Source organism: Fragaria vesca, linkage group LG1 (genome assembly GCF_000184155.1).
Source record: "Fragaria vesca subsp. vesca linkage group LG1, FraVesHawaii_1.0, whole genome shotgun sequence".
Classification (NCBI taxonomy): domain Eukaryota; kingdom Viridiplantae; phylum Streptophyta; class Magnoliopsida; order Rosales; family Rosaceae; genus Fragaria; species Fragaria vesca.
The window spans coordinates 14,382,071-14,408,354 of NC_020491.1; the positions used below are offsets into that span (position 1 = coordinate 14,382,071).

General features: G+C 38.4%; 5 protein-coding genes across 5 annotated transcripts; 4 read left to right on the top strand and 1 right to left on the bottom strand.

Moving 5' to 3' along the window:
- The first annotated feature begins 1,372 nt into the window (after nucleotides 1-1,372).
- On the top strand, nucleotides 1,373-3,980 carry LOC101291871 (BTB/POZ domain-containing protein At3g49900-like). Its single transcript, XM_004289302.1, has 4 exons — nucleotides 1,373-1,589; nucleotides 1,668-1,737; nucleotides 2,396-2,908; nucleotides 3,231-3,980. Exons 1-4 carry the CDS (start codon nucleotides 1,450-1,452, stop codon nucleotides 3,978-3,980), a joined length of 1,473 nt encoding a protein of 490 aa, XP_004289350.1. The 5' UTR covers nucleotides 1,373-1,449.
- Nucleotides 3,981-7,090: 3,110 nt separating this feature from the next.
- LOC101312384 (adenylyl-sulfate kinase, chloroplastic-like) lies at nucleotides 7,091-11,469 on the top strand. Its single transcript, XM_004288202.1, has 8 exons — nucleotides 7,091-7,731; nucleotides 8,056-8,139; nucleotides 8,393-8,533; nucleotides 9,441-9,590; nucleotides 9,671-9,789; nucleotides 9,901-9,985; nucleotides 10,373-10,419; nucleotides 10,955-11,469. Exons 1-8 carry the CDS (start codon nucleotides 7,497-7,499, stop codon nucleotides 11,051-11,053), a joined length of 960 nt encoding a protein of 319 aa, XP_004288250.1. The 5' UTR covers nucleotides 7,091-7,496; the 3' UTR covers nucleotides 11,054-11,469.
- A 1,256-nt stretch (nucleotides 11,470-12,725) lies between these two features.
- LOC101312672 lies at nucleotides 12,726-14,308 on the bottom strand. The gene is made up of 4 exons (XM_004288203.1): nucleotides 14,132-14,308; nucleotides 13,853-14,006; nucleotides 13,522-13,589; nucleotides 12,726-13,415 (listed from the first exon to the last, which is right to left on the bottom strand). The coding sequence occupies exons 1-4, from the start codon at nucleotides 14,294-14,296 to the stop codon at nucleotides 13,083-13,085; spliced, it is 720 nt and encodes a 239-aa protein (XP_004288251.1). The 5' UTR covers nucleotides 14,297-14,308; the 3' UTR covers nucleotides 12,726-13,082.
- A 1,686-nt stretch (nucleotides 14,309-15,994) lies between these two features.
- Nucleotides 15,995-20,862, top strand: LOC101312964 (peptidyl-prolyl cis-trans isomerase-like 2-like). Its single transcript, XM_004288204.1, has 11 exons — nucleotides 15,995-16,333; nucleotides 16,432-16,494; nucleotides 16,591-16,694; nucleotides 17,811-17,902; nucleotides 18,034-18,123; nucleotides 18,214-18,289; nucleotides 18,397-18,764; nucleotides 18,921-19,177; nucleotides 19,266-19,554; nucleotides 20,322-20,426; nucleotides 20,509-20,862. The coding sequence occupies exons 1-11, from the start codon at nucleotides 16,209-16,211 to the stop codon at nucleotides 20,713-20,715; spliced, it is 1,776 nt and encodes a 591-aa protein (XP_004288252.1). The 5' UTR covers nucleotides 15,995-16,208; the 3' UTR covers nucleotides 20,716-20,862.
- Nucleotides 20,863-24,438: 3,576 nt separating this feature from the next.
- Nucleotides 24,439-25,968, top strand: LOC101313250 (protein SHORT-ROOT-like). The gene has a single exon (XM_004288205.1). The coding sequence runs from the start codon at nucleotides 24,439-24,441 to the stop codon at nucleotides 25,966-25,968; it is 1,530 nt and encodes a 509-aa protein (XP_004288253.1).
- The last annotated feature ends 316 nt before the right edge of the window (nucleotides 25,969-26,284 follow it).

Genomic DNA, 26,284 nt, shown 5'->3' on the forward strand with positions numbered 1-26,284 from the left:
CTGTTTAATCTTTATTTGAAGAATAATGTTGATGTAATGATAGCTAAAATAGAAAACATTGATACAACCGTATTTCTAAAGTGGCTAACCAAAATGACATTTTAGCTAATTGACTAAAATTTAACTTAAAATGGCTAACATTGCTAAAGATACTCTTATTATCTGATTTCTATTCAAGTTCTTTGGAGATGAATATCATATCCAATGAACCGATCTTTCGACCAAATAAAATATATATAAACAGAATTCGATTTACAATATAGTTTGAATTTTTTTCCTTTTCTGACTCCACCACATATATAGTTGACATATATGCACCATCAGATACAAGTTGAGGATAGACCTGTAAATGGACCGGATTATGATCCGGACCCACTCCGGATCCATGGTTTTTAAACGGGTTTGGATCGAAAATTTGACCCACGGATCCGTTAACCTGTTTATTAAACGGATCGGATACGGATCGAGGCCGTTAAGGACCCGGATCCGTTTTAAAATAATTAAATAATATTTTTATAAATATAATACTACTGATAAATATTAAATGATATAATAATTATTTGGATAATCTAAACTTCTAAATTGCATCTAAAGTATGATTTGATGAAATTGAAAGTTACTGATACCTATATTTTTTTATGCTCTTTACTAAAAACATTGGAGGTTAATTTAGTATTTTGATTATATTAGTTTATTGTGAAGGATCGTATTTTGGCCATGTAATTCAACTTTTGATGTAAACTTTTATTTTATTATAATATTTTGTTAGTGTTTTATGAAAATTTATAATAAAATTAAGAAATTATTATTTAAAATTTGAAAATATTTATTATTATAAACGGATCGGATTAACGGGTCGGATATCCATTAACCCGCCGGATCTGGATTTGGATCGAGCTATCAATAATCCAACGGGTAACGGGTCGGATCCGGATCTAAGTCGATCTGCTCCAGATCCGATCAATTTACAGGTCTAGCTGAGGATCCAAAGCTGATGACGTAGATCTCTACCATCCTTTTAGATCTAATCCCATTCAACACCTCCAAAATCAGTAGAGGATCAAAATTCAAAACTTCAAAATCAATCAAATAATAATATTGACCAAAAAAGAGAATTTTTGTCAGAAAACCATTATTAAGAAACCAAAACTGCATCCAAAGCAAAGAGAGTAAATGCTGAGAAGAATGCATTTATGAGTGATCACATGCACCCAATCAATTGAATTTGAATGTACCCAAAAAATTGAAACCACCAGGGGAATGACTCACCAGATTCAGAACAAAAACCCTAATGGCAATAAAAGCAGCAGGTAAATCATATCACTAATATATAAAAAAAAAATACTCTTCCCCAAAAACAGTGTGTGTTCTCAAGGAAGAAGGAGAAGAAGAAGAAGAAGAACAAAGAAGAGTAGCTAAATAGTCAGGGGTGCTGGTAGCTGGAGGGAAATGAGGAATTGGAAAAATCTAGGGTTTGTTGAGACCATCTATGAAGAAGAAGATGACTGTGAATTCTCCTCTGCCTCTCCTTCTCTCTCCTCAGCCATCTCTTCTCCTTCTACACCTCTCCATTCCAGAGTTGAATCATGGTCAGAGTTGTTTTCTATTATTTTAATTAGATATTTATTTCACAAATAATTTTGATGGGTTTAAAATATTTGTTATAGGTCTCGGGCAACTGGGCACACTACAGAAGTTCTGATTCGAGTTCAGGGAAAATGTTTCCAACTACACAAGGTTTGTCGATTCCCTCTATTGTTAAGTCCTTCTGTTCTTGATCTTCTTTCGTTTCTCAGTTGAGGGCCATTAGGTTTGTATATATTCTGTCGATAAAGATGGATAGATTTTAGCTGGGAGTCATGGATCTTACCGGAGATTTTCGGTTTTTTTATTTTTTATTTTTTATTTTCATTCACACAAGTTTCTGGTCCTCTTAAGCATTCCGGGGTTGTTTGTAATCAAATCTCAATCATTTGACAATTTTCTTTGTAGAAAAATGAATCATCTTATTGTTAATCTTGTTGATTAGTGAATAGTGAAGACTAAGTAGTGGTGGTCTAATTAGAGAATGGAGAAGCAGTAGAATCCCAACATTCTGGCCTTCTGGGTTTCTAGTTTCCTTTTTGTTTTAGCACATTGTTCACGAAATCTTCTGGTTGTTGTAAAATGGCTAAAACCTTCATATGGAAGATGATTAGTCAAATGGTTAGTAAGGTTTAATAAGGAATTAAGGCTGTAAATAGAGTTTTCGTTTAGCATTAACTTTCTTTCTGTTAACAGAAAACAAAACGTTGCATTTGGAATGATCTAATTTCGATAAAATTAATTGCAAATATTTTAAGCTAGGAGCCATTGTAATATTTCTCATTTTCCGTTTATTTATTTTTGTTCATAGGATCCACTGACATCAAGAAGCACATATTTAAAGCGCCAACTAACCGCCTTCGTGTCGGACTTCACGTTGCCATTAAACATCTCCGCCGAAACGTTCACTCTCGTTGCCGATTTCTGCTACGGTGCCCGCCTCGTCATAACGCTGTTCAATGTCGCCGCTCTAAGAACCGCCGCTGAGCTACTTGAAATGACCGAGACTATCGACGACGACGATAACAACTTACTCCACTTAACAGATACCTACTTCAGCCAAGTCGTCGCCGTCAACAGAGACTACGCGTCCGTAGTGTTTAGGTCTTGCATGCCGTTACTTCCTGAGGCCGAAACGGTGGCGTTTCTTGTGAGCAGGTGCATTGAGGCGTTGGCTATGTCGGGCGACGGCGACAGTCGTGTGGATTGGCTACATGAGGTTATAACGGTGTGTCCCGAGGACTTTCAGATAGTTGTCGAGGTCATTCAGCGTCGGTTTGGAAGCCATGACGTCGTTTACAAGCTCGTTGATCTTTATATTATGGTACGTAACTCTAGCAGGAACTTCTATTATACATATGTCACACACGCATAATGTAACGGTGTCTAAGTCATAAATAGTATTATATTTATCAAGTTTATTATAGTGACTCTCATCACACCGTTAGATCATGCGTGTATGTCGTAAACGTATAGTAGAAGCGTTAGTACATAGCTAGCTAGCGCTGCAAAAAAATGTATGTTGTAAACGTATAGTAGAAGCATTAGTACATAGCTAGCTAGCGCTGCAAAAAAATGTACCTTCATAGCAAAAATATTTTGACATGCTATTGAGTATGATAAAGTGTTGGTTTTTACTCCTGCAGAGATACGAGGGCAAAATCACAGAGGAGCAGAAAGCACAGATATGTAGTTCCATAGATTGCAGCAAGCTCTCTCCACATATCCTTCTAGAAGCCGTCCAAAACCCAGTAATGCCTCTACGTTTCGTGGTCCAAGCCATGCTGATCGAGCAGCTCAACACTCGCCGCACCATTCTCACCGCAGCTACTGCGGCTACTGATGATCACTACACTCAACTTCCACTCCTCCAGCATCATTATGATGACACCAAATCCGATCCTGCCCCAGTGGCTACACTAGGTTCCCTCCTCCAACGTGACACTGTGCTACGCCAATCGGCGCAGCTGAAGGCCACCATGGCTGCGACGAGCTCACGGATCAGAACCCTAGAAGAGGAGCTGAGTGGGATGAAGAAGTTGCTGGAAGAGTGTCATAATGAGCGGAGCATAATGGCGGAGGCCGGTGGTGAACGTAAGTCTGCGAGTTTTCATTATGGGAGTAGTGATGAGAATAACCTCAGTAAGCTGATAACGAATAAGTCTGCTTCTTCTTCTAGTTTCCGGCTCATTAATTTTAGAGGCAAAGAGAAAACGGAGGGGAATAATTGGTCGTCATGTACTGGGACTCCGGGGGTGACGAAGAGCATTAGTCAGAGGCTGATTGGTGGACTGAAGAAAGCATTTCGGGTTTCGGGTTCAAAGGATGTGTCGGAGAAGAAGATCGTCAGCTATGGCGATGGTGGCAACAACAAGGATATCATTGTGATCGAATAATAGGAACATTTTAGGATTGTTTCTACTGTAATTTTTTGCGGATCCAGCTCCTCTAAAGTGAGCAAGTTATAAAGTTCGTGAAGTTCATAAAATCTCAAGCCTCTATATAATCCAAAGGCTCAAAATATCTAAGTTAAAAATATGTAGTGTTTAGATTATTTATGAATTTATATATGATTTTTATTCTTTTCCCTATCAACAAAATGAAAGAAAATAAAATTGTTGCCCGTCTTCATGAAACCTAGCAGGTAGGAAATAAGAAAACAGGTTTGATAAGAAATTGAGATGATCGAGTGCCATGACGAATAAAGCGGAAACAAAAAGGTAAAAATCTGATCTACAATTGCTGCATAAACCCTAGGCTAGAAGTTGCCTTAACTCCAAAGTCCTGCAGCAACCCCCAATTAAATCATTGCAGACTAACTAGGATCAAGTCCCTCTTCCATTAATTTATAGGCTTTGTAATTCATCCTCTATTGATTATCATAGATGCATCGATCGGTTCCCGAAATTTTTCCTAGATTTTGGTTTATAAATATGTTGGAGTAATCCCAATTGTTCAAGAACTGCAATAATATTATATATGTGGAGTATGAAGGACTGAGAGCTAGCACTCATGTCACATGAATCTTCAGAAGATTTTCTGAGAAATTATGGAAGCACATATATGTTTCATAGAAGCAAGAACAAGGATCGATGAAGGTTGAATAAATAAAGAGGGAAAAAAAGAAAAAGAGAGTCAATAATTAACCTCAATGCGGAAAAGAAATTAGAAATATTCTATTTATTGATGTTGGATAGTTTTGAGCCTTTAGATTATATAGAGGCTTAAGATTTTATGAACTTCACGAACTTTATGACTTGCTCACTTTAGAGGAGCCGGATCCATTTTTTGCAATGCATAATATATATGATCAAACCGCTTTGCGTGTTAGAGATTTTGATTGATTATTTTAGGTGTTCAATTTTTGATTTCATGAATTTTGCTGTTCATTGTAGAGTAGAAGATTATTTATCCACTCACGTTGTATATTGTGATTTATACAAGACGATTAGCTTACTAAATAGCATAAAGTGCATGACAGGCCTCTGTATTTATGAAACACGCATGAACTAAACAAGCTCTGTAAACCGTTCTAAAAAAAAAAAAAAAAAAAAAAAAAAACTACAGTAAACCTAATCATGTAGCTCTTTTTTTTTTCGTATTTTTTTTAGTCAAGCTAATCATGTAGCTCTTATTGGGCTTTGTACTAACGATGCTCGGCCTTATCCTCTTTCTCAACAACCTATTTGAGTTTCCTTCTCATCCCCTAGTTTAGGCTTTTTTAACTCAAAATTGCTCGAATTATATATATTATTTTTATGCTAAACGACTAGATTACAAAGAATCTCTAGATAACCCAGTTTCAAAAAGGTCGAAATTAACAACACGTTAGCAACAAAGTTTATTTCTCGAAAAACATAGTGAAATGATAGATTGCCTTACTGAAGCTTGCAGCTATTGTTCTCGTACTGTTGAGAAGCTTCCAAGGACATTTGAACCTTTTATTAATCAGTTAATGACTAGTGAGGAATCACCTTCGACAATGACACTTAAGAAATTTTACTCCCTTGCCTTAAACTATCTCTGAGGGCAGTAACTTCTACAATGAGAACATAGTTGGCTTTCCAATTTTACATTGCTATTCATATCCATCTCTAACAAGAAAAAATGAAAACTATACTGTTAGTCATCCAATGACAATCACAATCAGAACCGTCGATTTATTTGAACAGTAACTAGCATGAATTGATTTTATAGCTAAAAAAATTACGAAGTCTATACGAGGGAGAAGTAACGCCATATAAAATATCCGGTTGAAATGCTTATTGCATTATGACAATAAACACTATGTTCCATAATAGAGATACGAAGCCAATGCATGCACTCACGAAAACGAAATCTATTGAAAGAACCTACCTGCAGATGGCAACTGTTGAACTTGTTCCTAAAATCACCTGTACATGAAAACGAAACATCAATAGGATAAGAGTTTAGCTTCATCAGTTTGGAAGTTTGGATAAGCACGACTCATATACATGTCCATTAGCGAAAGGAAGCCACCAATATAATGCTCTCAATGTCAATTACCACTAATCACAAACAACAAAACGTGGATTAGCAAGTACCACAACTTCCATTTTCTTTAGGTAAAGTACTAGCTCCCAAATATTTCGTGCAACTCCAAGACATACAAGATGGTCGATCGACGTGTCGTTCATGTCGGGATGTGATTAGGAGGCCACAACAAGCCAATTGAAAAGGACATTCTTGGTGATGGGAATGAACAGTCCGCAACATGATTGGCATGGTTTTGCTTTTGCATTGCAGAGCCAAAGCAGGTAGAGATGAATAGCAAAAGTGCGCAACAGGTAGATGCGAGCCTTCAATATTTTTGAGGCATCGATGAAAAGGCTACCGACTAAAATATGTAGGCATGAAAAGGCTGAAAGATGTGCTCAATTTGATGTCGAAGTCAGAAGCAATTGATTCATGACGTTAGAGATGCATCTGATTGAGTATCTTAACATCGACCTATACGGCTATACCCACTTAACTAATTAAACCAAAGAAAACTACATTAGACAAATAGAAAATGAGACTCTTAACATAAATTAATGACGAATCAATTTCTCTCAAAAACACTCATAATTATCATTTGAAAATGTTCTTCTTTGACACGAGCATGTTGAGAGACCTTCTTAGACGTGTTATGTTTGTTTTACACAATACATACTCTAGATAACTCTTTTATGATTAAATTTTATAAAGTCTATTCTGTCAAATTCAAACTAAAACTTAAAATGCAAATATCTAAAACATTCACAAAAGAGTCTTCATTTGGTTTAAATTTGCTCACATCACCAGATCTTATTAAACGAACGGACAAACCTATCAATACGACCGATTAAACCTTTTACACACCACGAGACCTGAACGATCGAACAAACATACCAATACAACCGACCTATCAAAACTTACACACCACAAACAACCTATTCAGAGATATCTAGTGTAGTGATCCGATCCGTCACTCGCATTTGCCGATCATAATAAAACGCTAGACTATTAGACTATACCTAATAGTCGACCTAAACAAAACCAAACGGTCGAACCACCGCTCCGCCAAACACCCGGTGGACCTTAACCCATTAAGCACCCTAAACCGACGCGACCACACCACGACTAAAATAACAGCCACGACTGCCACCAAAAACACGTGCCTCACCGCCACGTGTCCCCTGCGCCCCACCGCGAAGGAGACACTTTGCTATACCCAAACCACCCGCCACCATATAACGTCCTCCTCCTCTGCCTCTTCTAGCAGAGAGAGAGCCTCCAGAAATGGAAGCAGAGCCGTTCCTCTTCTTCCTCCTCATTCCCATTCCTTCACCCACTCACTTCTTCTTCTTTCTGTGAGCTGTCAACCATTAATTCAACGCCATCCAATCCAGAGCTGCTTTTTCAATCTTAGCATGAATGCGGTGAAGGCAGCTCGGCCGTCGAGTTTTGGCCTGACGCCGTCGGACGCTGAATTTGGATCTCCGCCGCCGCCGGCGAGGTTAGGATTCGTGAAGGTGAACGGAAGCAATGTGAATATGAGGTTGAGTTTGAGCGGCGGAGTTGATGCAGGATCTAAGGGTTTACGGCCGATTAAGGCCACGGAGGACCAAACCGTGTCCGTCAAGTCTGATCGCGCCGCCATTAATGGTAACACTTTCTCTACTTCCAAACTTAATCACTTTTTTGTTTCTTACTGGAATTTGAATAAAGGCGAATTCAAATGTGATTCTTTTCTGGTTAATTTTTTTTTGTTCTAATCAAATTTGTTGTGTGTAGTACATTTTGTGTTTTTGGTAAATTGGCGGGGTTGGTAAAAAAAAAAGATTGATGGGGAATTTGGGAAAATAATTAGTTTAGGCTGAGTCATACTACTCATTGGATGGTTGTTAAGGCTTGTGCTTACTTCATGAATATCATCTACCTTTGCTTTTGTCAACTCCCTCTTTTGCATCTTCTTCTCCTACAAAACAGCATTCATTTCTGCTGTTGTCATCAGTGCCAAGGCTCTGTTCGTTTCGAGCGCAATCGAAGCTTTGGAAGCTGTTCTTCTAAGAGGTTATTGCTGTCCATAGAATATTCGTATTTGTTTCTTGTGATTTGGTTGTCAGATGACGGATCTAGTGGATACTGTTTGCTTAGAGATGTTGTTTTTATTGTTTGTTACAGAAAGTTGTTACGGATTCATGCTTTTGTGTGAAAAGTTCTCACAGTAGAATGATTTTTGTAATTTGAACTGATTTATAGTCTGCAAATAATCTGATTCCTTGTGTGAATTTATTGTTCTAATCTAGACCAACCATCTAACTAGGTAAAAATTCCCACCAGATGTCAACTGCGGGGAACTCAACGAACATCGTGTGGCATAAATGTGCGGTCGAGAAAGTGGATAGGCAGCAGTTACTTAAGCAGAAAGGCTGTGTCATATGGATTACTGGTCTTAGTGGTTCAGGTTTGTTTATCCCTTTAAGTTATGCTATATGAAATGTCAAGCAGTGTTTGTGTTAGCAGCGCTGTAAAGTATTCTTTGTTATGGGGCTAGTGAAATATTTATATGCACATCAACTGCACCAAAAGTTCTTACATGGTAAAATCAATACAAGGTTTTTCCATAGTTATGGGAGACTTTAAGCCACGAGCTGTCGTATTGGGACTTAGAATGAGTAGTCTTACTTACATAGAAATAGTCATGATGATGATTTCTGGCCATATATGTCTCAATAACCAGAACGGGAAGTCGATGATTAGTAGCCTTCTTTTTTAGCAAATATGTCAAAAGAGGATAAAGAATACTGAAACACATGGACTGATTGTGTAGACTTCTCTGTATCTCCATACATGTATGCACATAGAGTGGACTAAAATCCTTTTTTCACATTACGACTACAGATCTCATGTTGTGTGGTTTCCTTTTGTACTGTTCTCCACTGCTTCGTAGCTGTAATATGATATTAACTTATTTTAAATTTGTTTGATTACATTTACATTGGACGACATCAGAGTACCCTGTAATTTTAAACCTCAAACTTGTATTCATTGATAATATTAACCTCAATTAAGGTTTTACCCCTGCTCAAACTCATCTTTTCCAGCATTGAATAAGCACTATTCATATATATATATATATATATATATATCTCAATTTTTGTGTATTTCATTGATACACTGGTACGGAAGAGCTATGAAAGAAGAACTAAACTAAATTACACTTAAAAAATCTGAAAAGTTCCAGACCATAAAATTTCTATATTGTTCAAAACTTTTGGTGGTCCCATTAAGAAATCAATCATTCCAATTTGTTACTCTTTAGTACACACCAAGCTTAATGACACTGTCTCATATATTGGTCTCTATTTTAGGAAAAAGCACTGTGGCATGTGCTTTGAGTCAAGGCTTGCACATAAGAGGAAAACTGACCTACATTCTTGATGGTGACAACGTCAGGCATGGTCTAAATCGTGATCTTGGTTTCAAAGCAGAAGATCGTGCAGAAAACATACGAAGAATTGGTGGGTATTTATGTAGTTAAATGTGCAGATTTTCTCTTTTTTGTTTTAATATTCCTTTTACTGATATTGCTAAAAAAAAGCTGAGGTCGCTAAGCTCTTTGCGGATGCTGGCATCATTTGTATTGCTAGTTTAATATCTCCTTACCGAAAGGACCGAGAGGCCTGCCGTGCACTATTTCCAGAAGGAGATTTTATTGAGGTAAGTATCGCTTTTTATAGAAGGATAGGTTTGGTTTGTTATTACCAGCGTAGTGAAGAAAAGACAAGAGCCTGTAGCCAGTAATGAGCTGACATAACTAACATTTCTCAGGTGTTCATGGACGTGCCACTTAATGTATGTGAGAATAGAGATCCGAAGGGCCTCTACAAGCTTGCACGAGCTGGAAAAATCAAAGGTATGTTGTGCTTCATTCCAATAGGGTTTCTTTTTTCTTTTTTTTTGGTCTGTGATTTCTGTTTATAAAGTAAATGAATTTCAAATAAAGGTGTTCAACAGCTATTAGATAAAGATATACATTTCATTTGGAAATTTGAGGAAGCAACTGTATCTCATCATCTGGTGCTATCTTTTGATCTCACTATCATTTTCTATGTTGGGGCATTGTTCCCGACAATGTGAACTCTTACAATTATTTTTTTGGGGAATGAGGAAATCCAAATTTTTAGTATTGTTTTCTACTTATTTACTCAAGTATTTATTTGATGCTTGATGGGTATGATTAAAACGGTGTGTCTTGCTCTCTGTAATTAATAAGTAGTGAGTTTTGTTTGGAACTCTGCAGGTTTTACTGGGGTTGATGATCCATATGAGCCACCACTAAACTGTGAGGTATGTGTGTAAATGAAGATCATGGCATCATGCTTCAGCGAAACTACTATGTTGGAGTTTTTCTCCGTACTTTGTTTTTATCATAAGAAAAAGATTGTCTTCATTGACTGGCTCATTTGCGTGTGATATGCACATACATGAAGTAAAGATCAACTCACATTACCATCTTAACATAAGTATGAGCCAACATTTGGAGGTCAAATGGGTATTTCATCTCCAGTATAGAGGTGGAAGTGTCATTTTCACTGCCACCCTTTCACCAGACACAGCATGTTGTTAGAATGTTGAAATTTGTACCAGAACTTCCGTGTAATGGACCAATTAGAATGAAATTCCGAGGTGGAAGTTTGTGTATGTGATATTGACTTGTAGCATCTCAGTATAACATATTAGAACACTGCAACATTAGCATGACATCAAGCCTTTAATTTTCTGCTTTACCTTCGCTATTCATGTCCTGTTATCCCTTGCTTTCATTGTCTTCCTTTTTTGGCACTTCTGTTATATGTCAAATCTCATAGTGCTCATTTTGCAGATAGTGTTGCAGCAGAAGGGAAGGGATTGCGTCTCCCCAAGTAGTATGGCTGAAACGGTGATATCTTACTTAGAGGAGAAAGGCTATTTGCAGGCCTGATAGCCAAGAAAAGATTCCACTTGCCGAGTGCCAGAGCTGCTCTTGTAACATACTATGCTGCAAAACATCATTTTTTCTTCCAGCTAAAAAGAAAAAAAGTAATTGCAAAATAGAATTTCTCTCCTTTCCCGACTAGGAAATTGCTCGTTTCCTGCGTATTCCGGTTCCAGCAATTTAGTTAATCAATCGATTAAATGAACCTAATTCATTCAAAAGCCACCATCTGAAGTGTGGCTTTTGATCCAAATTACAATAAGTAGTGGAACCTGGGAAAGGAAGATTCTTATGTTTAGTTTAATTATTATTTTTATTTCTTATTTTTTAAATTTTGTCAACCTGAAATAGGAGGTTCATGTATTGGCTGTGTCAGTTTGTATGGGATCAACTCGTGAGATAAAATATTTTTGTTGTAAAGTTGCTCACTGGGTAGTTAGTTTTTACGTATTTTTGCTCAGGAGGTAAATGTCGTTCCTCATATCTATATGATTAGTCACAAATTAGATGAAGAAATTGAAAGAGAAAACCTACTTCCATCATTAGCTATTGGGTGGATCCGTGGATATTCCAAAATGGACGACAAATATTATAGGTCAGAACAACAAGGCATTCGAACAACATAAGGTCTTGAAACTAAGGAAACTGGCGAGTCATTAAAAGACAGACAAAATACAGAGAGATATCTTAACCATATTGGCATCCATAGTTGATAGTTCCATACAAAAAAGAAGACAATGCGAAATGGTGCCGGTGGACATTCCATACATACACAGCCAGAGCCAGCTTCTAGTAAACAATACACATGACAAATCAAACAAGAATGCATGCACAATGTTGAGAACCAATATCAAATGAAAGCAAAACCCATTTCTGCACCTCTATATCTCTGAAGTGACAAGAAGCAGAAAGCAAGCGACATTGTCAAGAACAAGGCGGTTGAGCTTACAGCATTGAAAGTTATGGAGATCCGTCGCTCCTGCAATCCCCAAAGAGTTCTTACAAACCCTCCCAAGCCTTCCACCACCATTGCCACCACATGCGCCATATTCGAACCCGCCTGAGATGCTGCCAAAAGACCAAATGGTTGACTACCCTTTACAGCTTATATCTCTCTTTGAAGCTGGATCTATCTGAGCAAGAGATCAAAGATGGGGAAAAGATGGGGTTTGATAGAGACATTGAGTCTCTGTTTGCTTTTCATCAAAAGGATTGAGTGATGGGGCAGCTGCTTTGAGATGAAGAGACCCTTGCTTCCAAGTTGCTTCCTAGTTATTTGAAAGGAGTGGTAATGCGTAGGCAGATCAGCAGCATGGGCCTGCCTTAGTACTTGGTACAGGGGAAATTAGTATAAAACGAACCGACCCTTGATACACAGGGGCCTTATTTTTCTGGTTTGAGGTCCATTATTGGCAACAGTTTGGTCTTGTTATACAGGACTGCTTGCTATTATCGCAAGCAGGTATATTGTGAAGTTATATTCAAGTACATAAGGAATGAATATCTTGGAATGGTATTGTTACAACTTACAACAAACAGAGGAAGAGAGCAGTCAAAAGTAATCCTTGTGAAACAAATTAATCCTACCACAGATAAAAGATGTTGACTACATAATTAATCCTTTTCAAACAACAAAGATGACAACCACAGAGTGACTTTTAAGTTATCATAATGATCCTCATTTTCTCATGGATCAACATCGATCCAGACACAAAATTCTGCATAATCAAACTCGCTTGACATACTGATTTGCTGCACTATAGAGAGCGGCACTCTAAGTGAATGAATAGATTACCAGTAACTGAGAAGTAACAATGACTGTAGCAAGAAACATCAATGAAAGGGTCCAACCAAATGGCTGCCAACGAAATATTGCCAATTTGATCTCAATTATCATGCGAGCAAACATCATGGGAAACTGCTGCTGAATATTTGTCTACATTTGTTTGTCTGCGATTCTCTACGCTGCCAACACCACAAAAGAAGAGCGCAGGATTACGATACAAGGAGTATGTGACAAATCAAAACAGGCATATCATTTTTTGTGTCTGCCTTTGAACTGCATTTCTCTGGCAATAGAAGGAACACATCTTTCTCCCTTATTGAGCTGTGCAACTCTTTCCTCTTCTCGTTTGGCAGCTTCTTCACTGCTGCCTCTTTTGGACTGCATTTCTTTGGCAATAGAAGGTAGCCATCTCTCTCCCCTAACTTTCTTGAGATCTACAACTCTTTCCTCTTCTCTTTTGGCTGCTTCTTTCGCTGCTGCCTCTTTAGCTTCTAGCCTAGACAATGCTATCTGACATCTATATTTTGCTTCAGACACTATGTCATTCCCATCAACAGCAACAGATTGGATTCGTTGTTTAAACTGCTATCATTTAGACAGATACCAACCATTAACACCAACAGTGAAACTAGTCTTTGAACAACAAAACGATAGGTGCAAATAGGAGCTTATCAATAAACAAACAGACCTTCTTTGATTTCTCATTAATTTCTTTTCCCGGAAGAATTCTCGGTCTCTTCCTAGGTGCTTGTTCCTCTAGCAACGTTCACACAAAACATCATCAACAGGTGATTCTCCTAATCAAACACCAAGTAACTACTACCTAGTAACTTGGTGATAATAAAGACACTACATTTTTGCCAAGAGTGCTAATTACTGAAATCTAGTTCTTGAAAATCTTCGGATCCATAATATAGTGAATATTTCCGGCATTTTCACTTCCCATTATGAAAATTATAGCAAAGCAGTAACTGACACAGCATTATAATCTTCTAAAAGACCTGAAGGGATTCACTTACCCTTATGATCAAAAACTATTCCACGGGGAGCATTTTTGAACAAGCGAACACCAGCTTCCTCCTCATTACTTACAGCTTCATCATCTAGTTCAGGGATAGAACTATGCACTATCTCCAATGACTTCCCTACAATATCATCCAAAAGCTTTTGTGCCTGCAACAATTTAAATACACATATTCACAAATTGAGACATAAAAACATATGCTTCATACTTCAACTTGAAAGTATGCACCCATTAGTCCCTTCCTACCAGATCAAGTGAAAAGAAAGTGAAAGACCTTGATTTGGTAGTGCTTGGGGAGTTTCGTGGGGTTAGAATCTTGGGCAGGTAGCTGGGTTGGTTTGGCGGAGAGGGAGTTGATATAAGAGGTGGCACCTGCTGCGGCGGAGCTAATGGCGGCTTTCCACGCCGCATCTCCATCTTCCTCGCTGCTGCTGCTCATTTAGTTGGACTACCAATTTGGGGTTTTAGATTACTCTCAAATCTGCAGGGTTTTAGAGATGTTGAGGGCTGCTGTGACTTTCAAAAGGTTATTCTTTCACTGACCGTCTGACCCGCCCGACCCGACCAGTTTTCATTTTTATTCTTCTTACATTTTCTTCGAAAATTTCACATAAGTCTTATTTTCAACATTTTCAACATTTTCTTTGGACAGGTGCTAAAAATTACAACGAAAAGTCTCTACGGTAACCATTAGCCAAATTGAGAAGAATCTAATTGAAAGACATTGAACATTTAGGGAAGGACTATCAATCCAAATCATCGATTCACAATAGCTTGATTAGCATCTGCCATGAAATAAGATATTCTCAGACCACCGAAATAGATGCAAGATATCATGGGAACTTTGCTTCTTATGACAACATTGGTGGCAGTTTATATATTTGTAATCAACAAAAAAAAATCTCAAAGTTTGTATGGTTTTTGTAGTTGAATCTTTTAATGACGAAAAAACCATCTTTAAGAGCGTAACACTCAGCAATTGGAACACTGGATGAGTTAAGACGACGTGCACCAACAACTAAGGGTACCCCCAAAGAATCTCTAATCGTGAACCAAGCAGTAACATAAGAAGAGCTGATAGATTCATCAAAGTTAAAGTTCACCCAGTTCGGGGGAGGTGGGATCCAGCAAATAAAATTAGTAGCATGAGAAGTAGGAGCAACATCATGAATATTAAAGCTGTAGTAGGAAACACCAATAGAGACCGTAGCATGCACAATTGACGTGGGAGTGGACTGAACAGATCGAAAGACGGTGTTGTTTCAAGACTTCTAAATATGTTGAATCTCTCCGTTTTTTATTTATTCTGGCTACGTTTAGGGGTTTTCGTTGTTGTATGTTACTATGTTGAGAAATTTTAAATACACACCCCTAATCTCTTAATACACACCTTTACTATTTTATGTTTCTGTTGAGATTTTATAGGTAAGCTAAATGACCAAAACATACATCTATTATTAAAAAAAAAAAATACACTCTAGAAGTATTCTTTTCAACATCTTCTACCCTAAAATTTTCGAAAACATGTCTTCTCCTCTAACCCTAATTCTTCTCCACAATTCATTTTTGGTTGTCTTTTTTTTTTTTTTTTTGTATCCGTATCAGCTTTAATTTGATCTTACAGATCATATTGTCAAGTACTGCATCTTTATCAGCTTTAGTTTGATCTTGCATATCATATTGTCAAATACTGCATCTTTATCATGACATGTTTTATCGAATAACTAGTTATCTATATTTAATAGCTACTGTACTTCTACAGTTGTGCTCTTGTGAATTTTGAAAACTTGTATTGGTGATTTAGAGTTGAGATATAACAATAATCATTTGATTATAAATTGAACGATGATAACAAAAAATTTATCGCAAAAATTAGACGAAATAATATGTAAAAAGAGGTACCAAATAGTAAATATATATTAATTATATTAAATAACGGAATATTTCATAAATTTAGGGCATTTTAGACAGTTTGGGATGTGTATTAAGTATAATATTGAAATGAAAAACTTGATAGGTAGTGTATTAAGTAAGGGGTGTGTATTAAGATATTATGGGTGTGTATTTAAAATTTCTCTACTATGTTTCTCTTTAGAAAAAAAAAAAAAGTAAAGCATCGGATTCGGACTCGGGTCCGGATCTAGTCCACAAGTCTACACGGACCTTGATAAACCCATCAAGGCGGTGGTCGTCGTCTCTCTAAATCCTCCCCGCCCATATCTAAGCGCTCTCGCCGTCTTACGTCCTCAAGTTCCCGATCCGGTTGCATCAGAAAACAGAGACACCCGATTGGGGAAAGAAGAAGCAACTAAACCCTAACCCGCCGGAAATCCAGAGAAAACACAGCAACAATGGGGAAGAAGCAGCACAGCAAGGACCGAATGTACCTCACCAAAACGGAGTGGGCCACCGAATGGGGCGGCGCCAAGGCCAAGTCCACCACTCCTTTCAAACGCCTCCCCTTCTATTGCTGCTCGTACTCTCTCTCGCTCTCTCCCCAATTTTGCTTTTGTAAAGATTTCAGCTTCGATTTTTAAACCCTAATTGAAATTCCGTGCTTGTTTTCTGACGCAGGCTGACGTTTGTGCCGTTTGAAGACCCGGTTTGCACCGCGGACGGAAGCGTCTTTGAAATATTGTGAGTTTTTTGTTGAGTGTGTAAGATTTTCGAAGCGCATTTGATTTTGTGTGGTTGATTTGGAATTTAATGTGTTGAGTTTTGGATTTGGTGCAGGAGTATAGTTCCGTATATCCGAAAGTTCGGGAAGCATCCGGTGACCGGAGCTCCGTTGAAGCAGGAGGACCTCATTCCACTGAATTTCCACAAGAACAGCGACGGTTTGTGCTTATTAACATTACTCAAGTTTATGAATTTGCATTTGATTGGAGATAGATGGAGTTGGAATTTTTAGCTATTGTGGAAAATGAGGAGTGATGAGCTCTTTTAGGGTTTATGCCTTTAGGATTGTGTGTCGAGGAAGGTTGGCTTTTGTTGATAAAGGAATTAGCTTTAGCTTAAACCTAGGTTTCAACTGAATTAGCTTTAGCTTAAACTTAGGTTTCAACTGTCTGTGATCTAGTAAAGCATAGTTCAGTTGAGTTGTGTAATTTTCACACATATGAATGCATGAGCCTATTAAAAGGAAGATAAATTGTTTAGTTGGAGTGAGTCATTTTTCGTACCATACATAGAGTAGTCAATTGGGAAATGATCATCAAGATATTGATTGAGAAAGTCCTGTCATGCGGTGAAGTACTAATTGTGTTTCCAGGGTTAGAGCCAACATGACTATATCAGTTCTCTTGATGCACCCTTCATGACTTGGTTTTTCATCTCTCTAGGGCAAGACATGTGCTAAGGAGGACAGCTGGAAGTCTTAGAAGTGAACTCTGAAGTTATCGAATATCTAATTAGAACTTATCACCTAGTTTTTTTTTTTTTTTTTTTTTTTGTCAAATCAAGATTGATTGAACTTGGGAAATTGTATTAATTTCTGGATAGTCAATATGTCTTCATCAGTTTTCTTAAAGTGGCCTCGAAGACTTTATTGAAATTTGTCTGTGGCCATTAGAACTTTGAAGTCATAAGTATCACCATGGTTCCCTCAAAACCAATTTAAACTGGACTCGGGGAGTTCTGGAGGCCATACTTGTTAGTTGGGGCTAACCTAGTTGGAAGTTGGAACTAGAATCTACGCACAATATCTTAAGCCAATCAAAGTGTATGAGTATTTCTAACCAAACAATTTTGTTTTCTAATCTTTGGTTGATAACATCAGCATAATTTGCTTACTGTTTTCTTGTGTCTGTATAGAAGTGTGTGTGTCTGTCAGCACTATGATTTTTATTTGGCTTGCTAATTTTTTGATCCTGTTTTGGTAGTTCACTGGTTCAGTCTTTTCATCTGTTATTGTGCTTTTGGTGATTGAAATCTGTCTCTTGCTTTTTGTGTAGGAGAGTTTCAGTGCCCAGTTTTAAACAAAGTCTTCACCGAATATACCCACATAGTTGCTGTGAAGACAACAGGAAATGTCTTTTGCTATGAGGTTGGCTATCCTGCTATTATGTAGAGTTAACTATCTTGAATTTCTCGTGGTGTATATTATGGTTTCTCCTAAAGTAAAACATCTATATTGTATGCGCCTCTTATCTATGCTCCAATTCTTTTGCTTTTTAGGCAATTAAAGAATTGAACATCAAGACCAAGAACTGGAAGGAGCTCCTCACAGATGAACCATTTTCTAGGGAAGACCTGATAACCATTCAGGTAAAACATACTTCATCCAGACAAATCCTATTTTATTGTCTTTGCTCTCTTGGTTGAGTATTCACAATTTCATATGGAAACACCTTGCAGAATCCAAATGCACTTGACAGCAAGGTTCTTGTGGAATTCGACCATGTTAAAAATGGTTTTAAAATTGATGATGAAGGTGAGCTACGGGCTTCTTTATCATCATTTGTCAGCTGTACACTACACTATGCTTAGTTCCTTTCTAATTTTTGTTGCCTGTTATTTATTTACTTATCTATGTTTCAGAATTAGACCGAATGACTTCCGATCCAACCTATAATATAAATGTAACTGGAGATATCAAGCAGATGCTCAAAGAGCTTGGAACTGAGAAAGGAAAGCAAACGGCATTGCATGGAGGTGGTGGCTCAAAAGCCCAAAATGAACGGGCGGCTGCACTGGAAGCCATTTTAGCTACAAGAGCTCGCATTAAAGATGATCCAAAATCAAAATCAAATGGGGAGACCCCTCAGGCGTACAGTATTGTAGATGCTGCTTCTGCTTCAGTACATGGAAGAAGTGCTGCAGCTGCAAGAGCCACATCTAGTGATAAAACTGCTGCTCGAATAGCTATGCACAAGGCCGGTGAAAGGGCGCCAGTGAATGCAAAGATGGTCAGTGAAATTTATTTTCAATTTCTCCGAGTCTCCTTATGATAATTGAACTAACTTGGGTATTCTCGATAAGATTTAATTTAGTACCAAGATTACAATCTTTCCAGCATCATGGTTTTCTGCGGTATGTTGATTAGACACACATATGAAATATAGGTAAAGAGCAAATACACCACTGGTGCTGCTTCGAGATCCTTCACTTCTACCGCCTTTGATCCTGTCACTGAAAATGAATTTGAGTATGTCAAAGTTGAGAAGAATCCAAAAAAGAAAGGATATGTACAGCTTCATACAACACATGGTGATTTGAACATCGAGCTAGACTGTGATATAACCCCCAGGGCTTGTGAGAACTTCATCACTCTCTGTGAGCGTGGATATTATAATGGAGTAGCTTTTCATAGAAGCATCAGGTATGGTGAAGTTTTAGTTCTTAATAACTTTTTAAAACTGCTCTCTTTAGTATAATGTTAGAGATTTATCATTATCTTTTATGTATAGGAATTTTATGATTCAAGGCGGTGATCCTACTGGTACTGGGAAAGGTGGTGAATCTATATGGGGGAAGCCTTTTAACGATGAATTGAACTCCAAGTTAGTTCACTCTGGAAGAGGTGTTGTTAGTATGGCTAACAGTGGGCCTCACACTAATGGTTCCCAGTTTTTTATCCTTTACAAATCTGCACCGCATTTGAACTTTAAGCACACAGTTTTTGGTAGAGTAGTTGGTGGCTTGACCACACTGGCAACACTGGAAAAAGTTCCTGTTGATGATGATGATCGACCTTTGGTATGTTTATTATTTCAGTTCTAGTCTAGCCTTTTAATACAAGCTCATGCATGTGGAATTGGCATGATCTTATATATTAGTTTTGTTGTTTTGGTATAGTTTAAATGTAGAAGAATTAATTTTGATATTATTTGTTATTCAATATTGTTTTTTTCTCTGAGTAATAATTACTTTTCTGGATGAGATCTGAGAAAGAAAGAAACTGATTACACTTTGTTACTTCACTATTTTCAATTTACACTCTTTCTGTATAGATAATTTATTTGAGTAAATGACAACATTTAGGTTTTTAAAATTAACCGTAACCCTTATTTGCTTGATTACTGATGATATAAATATTCTCTTGTTTTTGTTTTCCTGTTTAGTTTTTTTTTTTTGAGCTTGAGTTCTACAAATTCCTTAACTGATGAAAGCATATTATCATGTGTGCATCAGAACCTCTGCATGTATGCATCTTTAATGTTTAGTAATGTCTGACACTGTCAAAGTCTATCTAGATTACGGTGTCTAGTGTGTTTACTGTTGGTTCTGTTGATATTTATGCAAGCATATAGTATAAATCTAGTTCAAGCTTGTTGATATGTTTGCGTATGTGCGTCTATTATTGTGTCTGTGTACTTGTCCATGCACATGGCTGGATAAATGTCTATAGATTTTTTATCCTGTTGCTCACTGCAGCAATAACTTGCTGAATCACAATATTGTTTGAACTTAGATCAAAGCTATGGAGTATCCAATCCTCATTTCTTTTTGTTTCTATGGGACAGGAGGAAATCAAGATAACAAGTGTCACAGTTTTTGTTAATCCATATACGGAGCCTGATGAAGAGGAAGAAGAGACTAAAGTGCAGGAAGTGGAGGATGAAGATAATGTTTGTCCCATGGACCTTGTGCTTTTCATATTCTATTTCTTCTTTTACGATAAATCTAGGACTAATTTTCTGTTACTTTCAGGATAAAGTTGGCTCTTGGTACAGCAATCCTGGTACAGGAACAACAGGATCCGGCAGTGTTGGTGGCGGCGGTGTTGGGAAGTACTTGAAAGCAAGGGCTGCTCTACCTGAATCTGCTATTGTTGATGCTGGTTCGACAGAGTCTGCTGTGCCAAAGAAAAGGAAATTGGCTTCCGCCGGAGAATTCAAAGATTTTTCTGCATGGTAATCGCCAATTTCCCAAATGTTGTACTGTACCAATTGTAGTCTTTGTAGATAACGTTCCAGAGGAGATTAGGCAGCGTTGTGACCTGTTTTTGAGCTAGATAAATTACAAACAAAAAAGAAAAGGAATAGATAGAAACTGCCGAGTTTGTGATATTTTCCATCAACACTTGATGGGCATAGAAGATGGAACCATCTTACTATCGATTAAAGTTTTCTATGAGTGTCAGAGTAAGCACCAGATTGTGTTTAAAGAGTACTCTCTGAGTCTCAGTCTCTCCCTAATATGTGCTGCCCTACGAGGCTATGATTGTCCTCATGTTGCTACCATTGTACCACCATTGATAATGGACTTTCACGATGTTTTAGTACATTTTGATGTCCCATACTTGATATAGGTCCACTGGCAAAGAAAGAGATATGCGACTACTGTGGGAAAAAGAACTACAATTAGAATAGTGCAAGGTTCCACTGGTTCAGTTGGGGAGCGTAGGACTTTCGGGATTTGAACACATTGGAATTGCTATTAGGAATGAAATTTTAGGGAATAAAACGTTGGTCAGAAGGACGGTCTAAGCACATGCATACTGCTTTGCTCTTCTGTACTGATGACAATGTGCAGCAAAGCATGGGCGTACGTAGAACATAGCTCTGAATCCTATATATCTCCTTTTCAGAAATGCAAATCCATTATATTGATGACAAAGTTGCACTTTGAAGATTTATAACCCTAAAAGAATGAAATACAATTCTAACTCGTGTTCATTCTTAGACATTTTAACATATATGATCATTTAACTTGTCACGCGTGAATTTCATTCTTAGACATTTTAACTATGATCATTTGTTCGATTTTTCCTTAGTTCGTTTGATATTGAATAATGTTTTGAACTTGTCATCTCGATAAATTATAAAAACTGATAAATGCATGAGCTTTGTTTGATGCCCTAGAGCAACCGTCCATTGATAACAAGGTAACACCCGATATGTGATTGTTGAGTTAATATAAACAAGATGTCTGTGTGATGTAGACTGCAGAACTCTAATTTTAGATCAGTTTAAATACCTAGTTCCAAAATGACTCCATAACAATAATCGAATAATTTGAGTTATCAACTCTTAGTTAAACCCATAGTAGGGCCTCCCAACATCATCAACTAAGAAAAAATGTAGATTAAGTTGAATGATTAGTTGCTAATGAGGATTAGGGAAAGGACACTAAAGGCAAAAGACATGCAGGACCATGACTGCAACCCAAAGGTTAACTAGATAGTCTTGATTACATGATTGATGTTAAGTATTTGGTCTAAACTCACAATTTAATAAATCATTTCTCACATCTTAATCTAGGTTCCTTTTTAAACTAGAAAAGATAATGGTTCTTTAATTCATGACTAAACTATAACCAACCACACTATTAGCACATAACAACTTGCCTAATCCACCAGAATTTAATTTTGCATTATTGTTGAGGCAGTGACATTTCATCTGTATAATTTATGTTATAATAGTTTCTAGCTAAAAATATAGATGAGGCATGCATCAGAAATTCAAACAAAACCATCCTTCAATTTTAAGTGAACTAATTGAAAAAATTGATATAGAAATAAAGATACTTTTGCAGTTTTGGCAGTGAAGGGGAATATCTCTTCAGTTAATTCTGGGGAATTGAGTTACTTTCCCAATCAAAATGCTCGACTGTTGGCTATACTCGAATATGGGGAAGCTGCCAAGATTCTTATATGTACAATAATAATGCCTCCCAAGGAAACACTTCCTCATTTAACCCAGTACTTCTTTACAGAAAAGGAACAAAGATTCCCAGCATGGAATTTTCCTAATGATTCATTCATGAAAGCAATCAAGAAAAACCAGAAGAACCAATGAAACTACTTCCCAGCTTGGGGCCTTGACAATTGACATGGATAGAACATTAAAACTAAAGAAAAACCTAGATGCACTGTATTATTTTCCTGATCTTAATAATATATATGCAGTTGAAACACTTGAACTTGATGATAGAGAGCTAAGGCCATTCTAGGCCAAGGAGACCAAGATTTTCTCTCTAGAAGGGAAGGAATTAATGTTTGAGCATGAAGACAACAAGGCTAAGACAATGAACAATCAAGATGGGACTTGGGTTGCAATCATATATATAAAGAACCAGATTGGCTATAGCTATGACAATTCATCAAGACTTGGTCTTTAAGTAGTGGGTGATCAGGTCTTAGATTTTTGGGACAGTAACCATAATGATGACCACCATAGAGGCATAGAGTAATCACTATGTGAACCATGTTTAGCTAACTAGGGTTGTGGGTGTTATGGAGTAGTGAGTTTAGAATGCATGTGAAATACATATTTATATGAAGTGGGAATTGGGAAAAGAGTGAAAGGCATGCCCTGGATTTTGGTGAAGAGTGTGCATATACTTTGGTATTATCTATAGGTATATGATGGGGGCTCTATGACATTGGTGTATGGGGGGTTTATAATGTAACAGCTAGAAAGGGAAAAAGTGGTGGAATTTTGGCAGGGTTTGAACGAGAGAGGCTTAGGAGGCAAGAAATGGTGAGTGGGTTAAGTAAGTATACTAGTATTTGTCCTTCGATCAGATATAATGGCCGGTGGTGGCTTTGATGATGATGATGAGGCACGCCGGCAGCAGCTTTACTTGTGTCTCGATCTCTCCTCATCTTCCCCAAACCCAATTGGCACGCCTGCTCCCACTCATCAACAAACAACATATTCCAAACCCTACTCTCTCTCTCTCTCTCTCTCTCTCTCATGTTTCCTCTCACTCACAACACAGCACAACACAACAGAGAAATTGAAAGAGACAGAGAGAGAGAGAGAGAGAGAGAGTGAGAGACTAAGTAAAAAAGCTAACCCACTCACCCATTTGGTGATCTAGACCTTGTTTAACTTTTCCTCAGACCCTAGTTTTTATTTTCTCCATCTTATGTCAGAAGAAAATTCTGGGTTCTATTTCTAAAACATACACCAGCTAGTCTATTCTACATTCTATGTTACAATTTTAACAGAGAAACCTAACTTTTCAGTCGGTCTTGGTCTTACATGAAAGTTTATGAAAGTTTTATGGGTAAAGAATGACAAGCTATATGAGCTAGAGAATCAAAGTAACCAACTCCACTCATATCATATTCCTCATCGATGAATTCGAAAGAATGTAAATGTTAAGCACCTTTAATTAGGTCCCCTACTATCCCTAATCCATTGAATTTATAAGGTTCATGTTAGTTTGATTTCTAAATAATTCAGAATTTTAGGTTTTTTTGGCTCGAGTTAAAATGATTTACTAAATTAACTATCAAGTCTTAGTTTAATCAAACCCTAATATAATAAGTAGTCTATGAACAAAGAAATACTTGTAGACTCTGTCTCTGTATGCATATTAGGTTAGTGTTGAGTTTAGCTTCAATATTCTTTCACTTCTCACCAAAGAAATATTCCTTTACTTACCCAACACAATTCCTCCTCCTGCTTCTATACCTACGTTTTTTGAAATTAACCCAACTAAAATCCAACCCCAAGATCCTCTCTCCCCTTCTAATCATTTTCTATCTCCTATTCCTCGCAGTTAAAAACACAAAGACCCATCTCACCTGTCCAAACAAACAACCAAGCAAAGACTAGACTTCCTCTCTCTCTCTCTCTCTCCTTCTCTCTCTCAAAGCTTATTGATGTGGGTCTTTGTATAGGTTAAATGGATACCTTGTTTAGGCTTGTCACTCTTCAACAACAACAACAGCAGCAACAATCTGATCAATCTTTCAATTCATCCACCAGAACTACCACCACCACTTCCAGCAGCTCCAGATCCTTCACTCACCTCCCTCAACACCACCACCACCATCACTACCCCCAACAAAACGACGTCGAAGAATGCTTCAACTTTTTCATGGATGAAGAAGACTTCTCCTCTTCTTCTTCTAAGGCTCACTACTACCCCACCCCACCAACCCCGACCCCTCCTCCTCCTCCGCTCACCACCACCACCACCACTCCCACTCCCACGGACTTCTCCTTCTCTCCCGCCCACGACCTCCTCAACTTCGAATTCTCCTCCCCCAAGTGGGCCCCTGACCTCCTCTTAGAAGCCGCCCGGGCCATTGCTGACAAGAACAGCGCCAGAGTTCAACAGCTCATGTGGATGCTCAACGAGCTCGGCTCTCCCTACGGCGACACCGATCAGAAGCTCGCCTCCTACTTCCTCCAGGCCCTCTTCAGCCGCATGACCGACTCCGGCGATCGCTGCTACCGCACCTTAGTCTCTGCCTCGGAGAAAACATGTTCATTTGAGTCCACCAGAAAAATGGTCTTGAAATTTCAGGAGGTGAGTCCTTGGACTACATTCGGTCACGTCGCTTGTAATGGTGCAATTATGGAAGCCTTCGACGGTGAGGCCAAGCTTCACATAGTCGACATCAGCAACACTTACTGCACGCAGTGGCCGACTCTACTGGAGGCTCTCGCCACACGAACTGATGAGACGCCGCATCTGCGTCTCACCAGTATCGTCGTCAGCAGAGCTGGAGATGGCTCTGCTGGCGTTGGCTCCACGCAGAAAGTAATGAAGGAAATCGGCGCCAGAATGGAGAAGTTCGCGCGCTTAATGGGCGTGCCGTTCAAATTCAATGCCATCCAGCATTCCGGCGACCTTGCAGAGCTCAACTTAGCTGATTTGGATGTCAAGGACGATGAGGCCTTGGCCATAAACTGTGTCGGATCGTTTCATTCAATCGTGGCCGTCGGAAACCGCCGTGATTATTTGATCTCCGCTTTCCGGAGCTTAAAGCCGAGGATCATAACTGTTGTAGAGGAAGAAGCTGACCTAGACGTCGGAGTTGACGGGTTTGACTTCGTGCAAGGGTTTCAGGAATGCTTGAGATGGTTTAGGGTTTACTTTGAGGCTCTAGACGAGAGCTTCGCCAGGACAAGTAACGAAAGGTTGATGCTCGAGCGGGCGGCCGGCCGAGCCATCGTGGACTTGGTGGCCTGTGCGCCGCCGGACTCCGTCGAGCGGCGCGAGTCGGCGATGCGGTGGTCGAGGCGTATGCATGGGGCCGGGTTCAGTCCCATTTCATTTAGCGATGAGGTGTGCGATGACGTACGGGCCTTGTTGCGGAGGTACAAGGAAGGGTGGTCAATGACGCAGTGTGGTGACTCCGTCGCCGGAATATTCTTGTCGTGGAAGGACCAGCCGGTGGTTTGGGCCAGCGCTTGGAGGCCTTAGACGACGGTGCGATGTATTATCAGATAGGGCAATTCATGCGTGCGATAGGTTTTTGTTGGCACAAGCATAAAACGTGTGGTTGTGGTGGTGGTGTTTGAAAGAGGAAAGGAGGGAGAGTACGGCATAGTTGCTTTGGTTTGGATAGAATTTTTAAGTAAATTAATTTTAATTTTAATTGGGAGTTGTCATCATTACCTTGTCATTTGTTAGTAATTATTTGTGATTGAATTTGCTATTTTTATAAAACTTAAATAGGTTTATTGCATGTTTTCAATCGTATGTTTTTTTCTCTAAAAAGATTCTCATTTTTCTAAAT

Bases quoted from the DNA above. Each gene is read 5' to 3' on its own strand.
- LOC101291871 (XM_004289302.1), top strand. From the start codon at position 1,450: ATGAGGAATTGGAAAAATCTAGGGTTTGTTGAGACCATCTATGAAGAA. The intron at 1,590-1,667 runs GTCAGAGTTGTT...TATTTGTTATAG, and splicing joins CATTCCAGAGTTGAATCATG to GTCTCGGGCAACTGGGCACA. The intron at 2,909-3,230 runs GTACGTAACTCT...TTACTCCTGCAG, and splicing joins TCGTTGATCTTTATATTATG to AGATACGAGGGCAAAATCAC.
- LOC101312384 (XM_004288202.1), top strand. From the start codon at position 7,497: ATGAATGCGGTGAAGGCAGCTCGGCCGTCGAGTTTTGGCCTGACGCCG. The intron at 7,732-8,055 runs GTAACACTTTCT...CCTACAAAACAG, and splicing joins TGATCGCGCCGCCATTAATG to CATTCATTTCTGCTGTTGTC. The intron at 8,534-9,440 runs GTTTGTTTATCC...TCTCTATTTTAG, and splicing joins TACTGGTCTTAGTGGTTCAG to GAAAAAGCACTGTGGCATGT.
- LOC101312672 (XM_004288203.1), bottom strand. From the start codon at position 14,296: ATGAGCAGCAGCAGCGAGGAAGATGGAGATGCGGCGTGGAAAGCCGCC. The intron at 14,007-14,131 runs GTCTTTCACTTT...AAATTGTTGCAG, and splicing joins CCAAGCACTACCAAATCAAG to GCACAAAAGCTTTTGGATGA. The intron at 13,416-13,521 runs GTCTGTTTGTTT...AAATGATAGCAG, and splicing joins TTAATGAGAAATCAAAGAAG to TTTAAACAACGAATCCAATC.
- LOC101312964 (XM_004288204.1), top strand. From the start codon at position 16,209: ATGGGGAAGAAGCAGCACAGCAAGGACCGAATGTACCTCACCAAAACG. The intron at 18,290-18,396 runs GTGAGCTACGGG...TCTATGTTTCAG, and splicing joins TTTTAAAATTGATGATGAAG to AATTAGACCGAATGACTTCC. The intron at 19,555-20,321 runs GTATGTTTATTA...TCTATGGGACAG, and splicing joins ATGATGATGATCGACCTTTG to GAGGAAATCAAGATAACAAG.
- LOC101313250 (XM_004288205.1), top strand. From the start codon at position 24,439: ATGGATACCTTGTTTAGGCTTGTCACTCTTCAACAACAACAACAGCAG.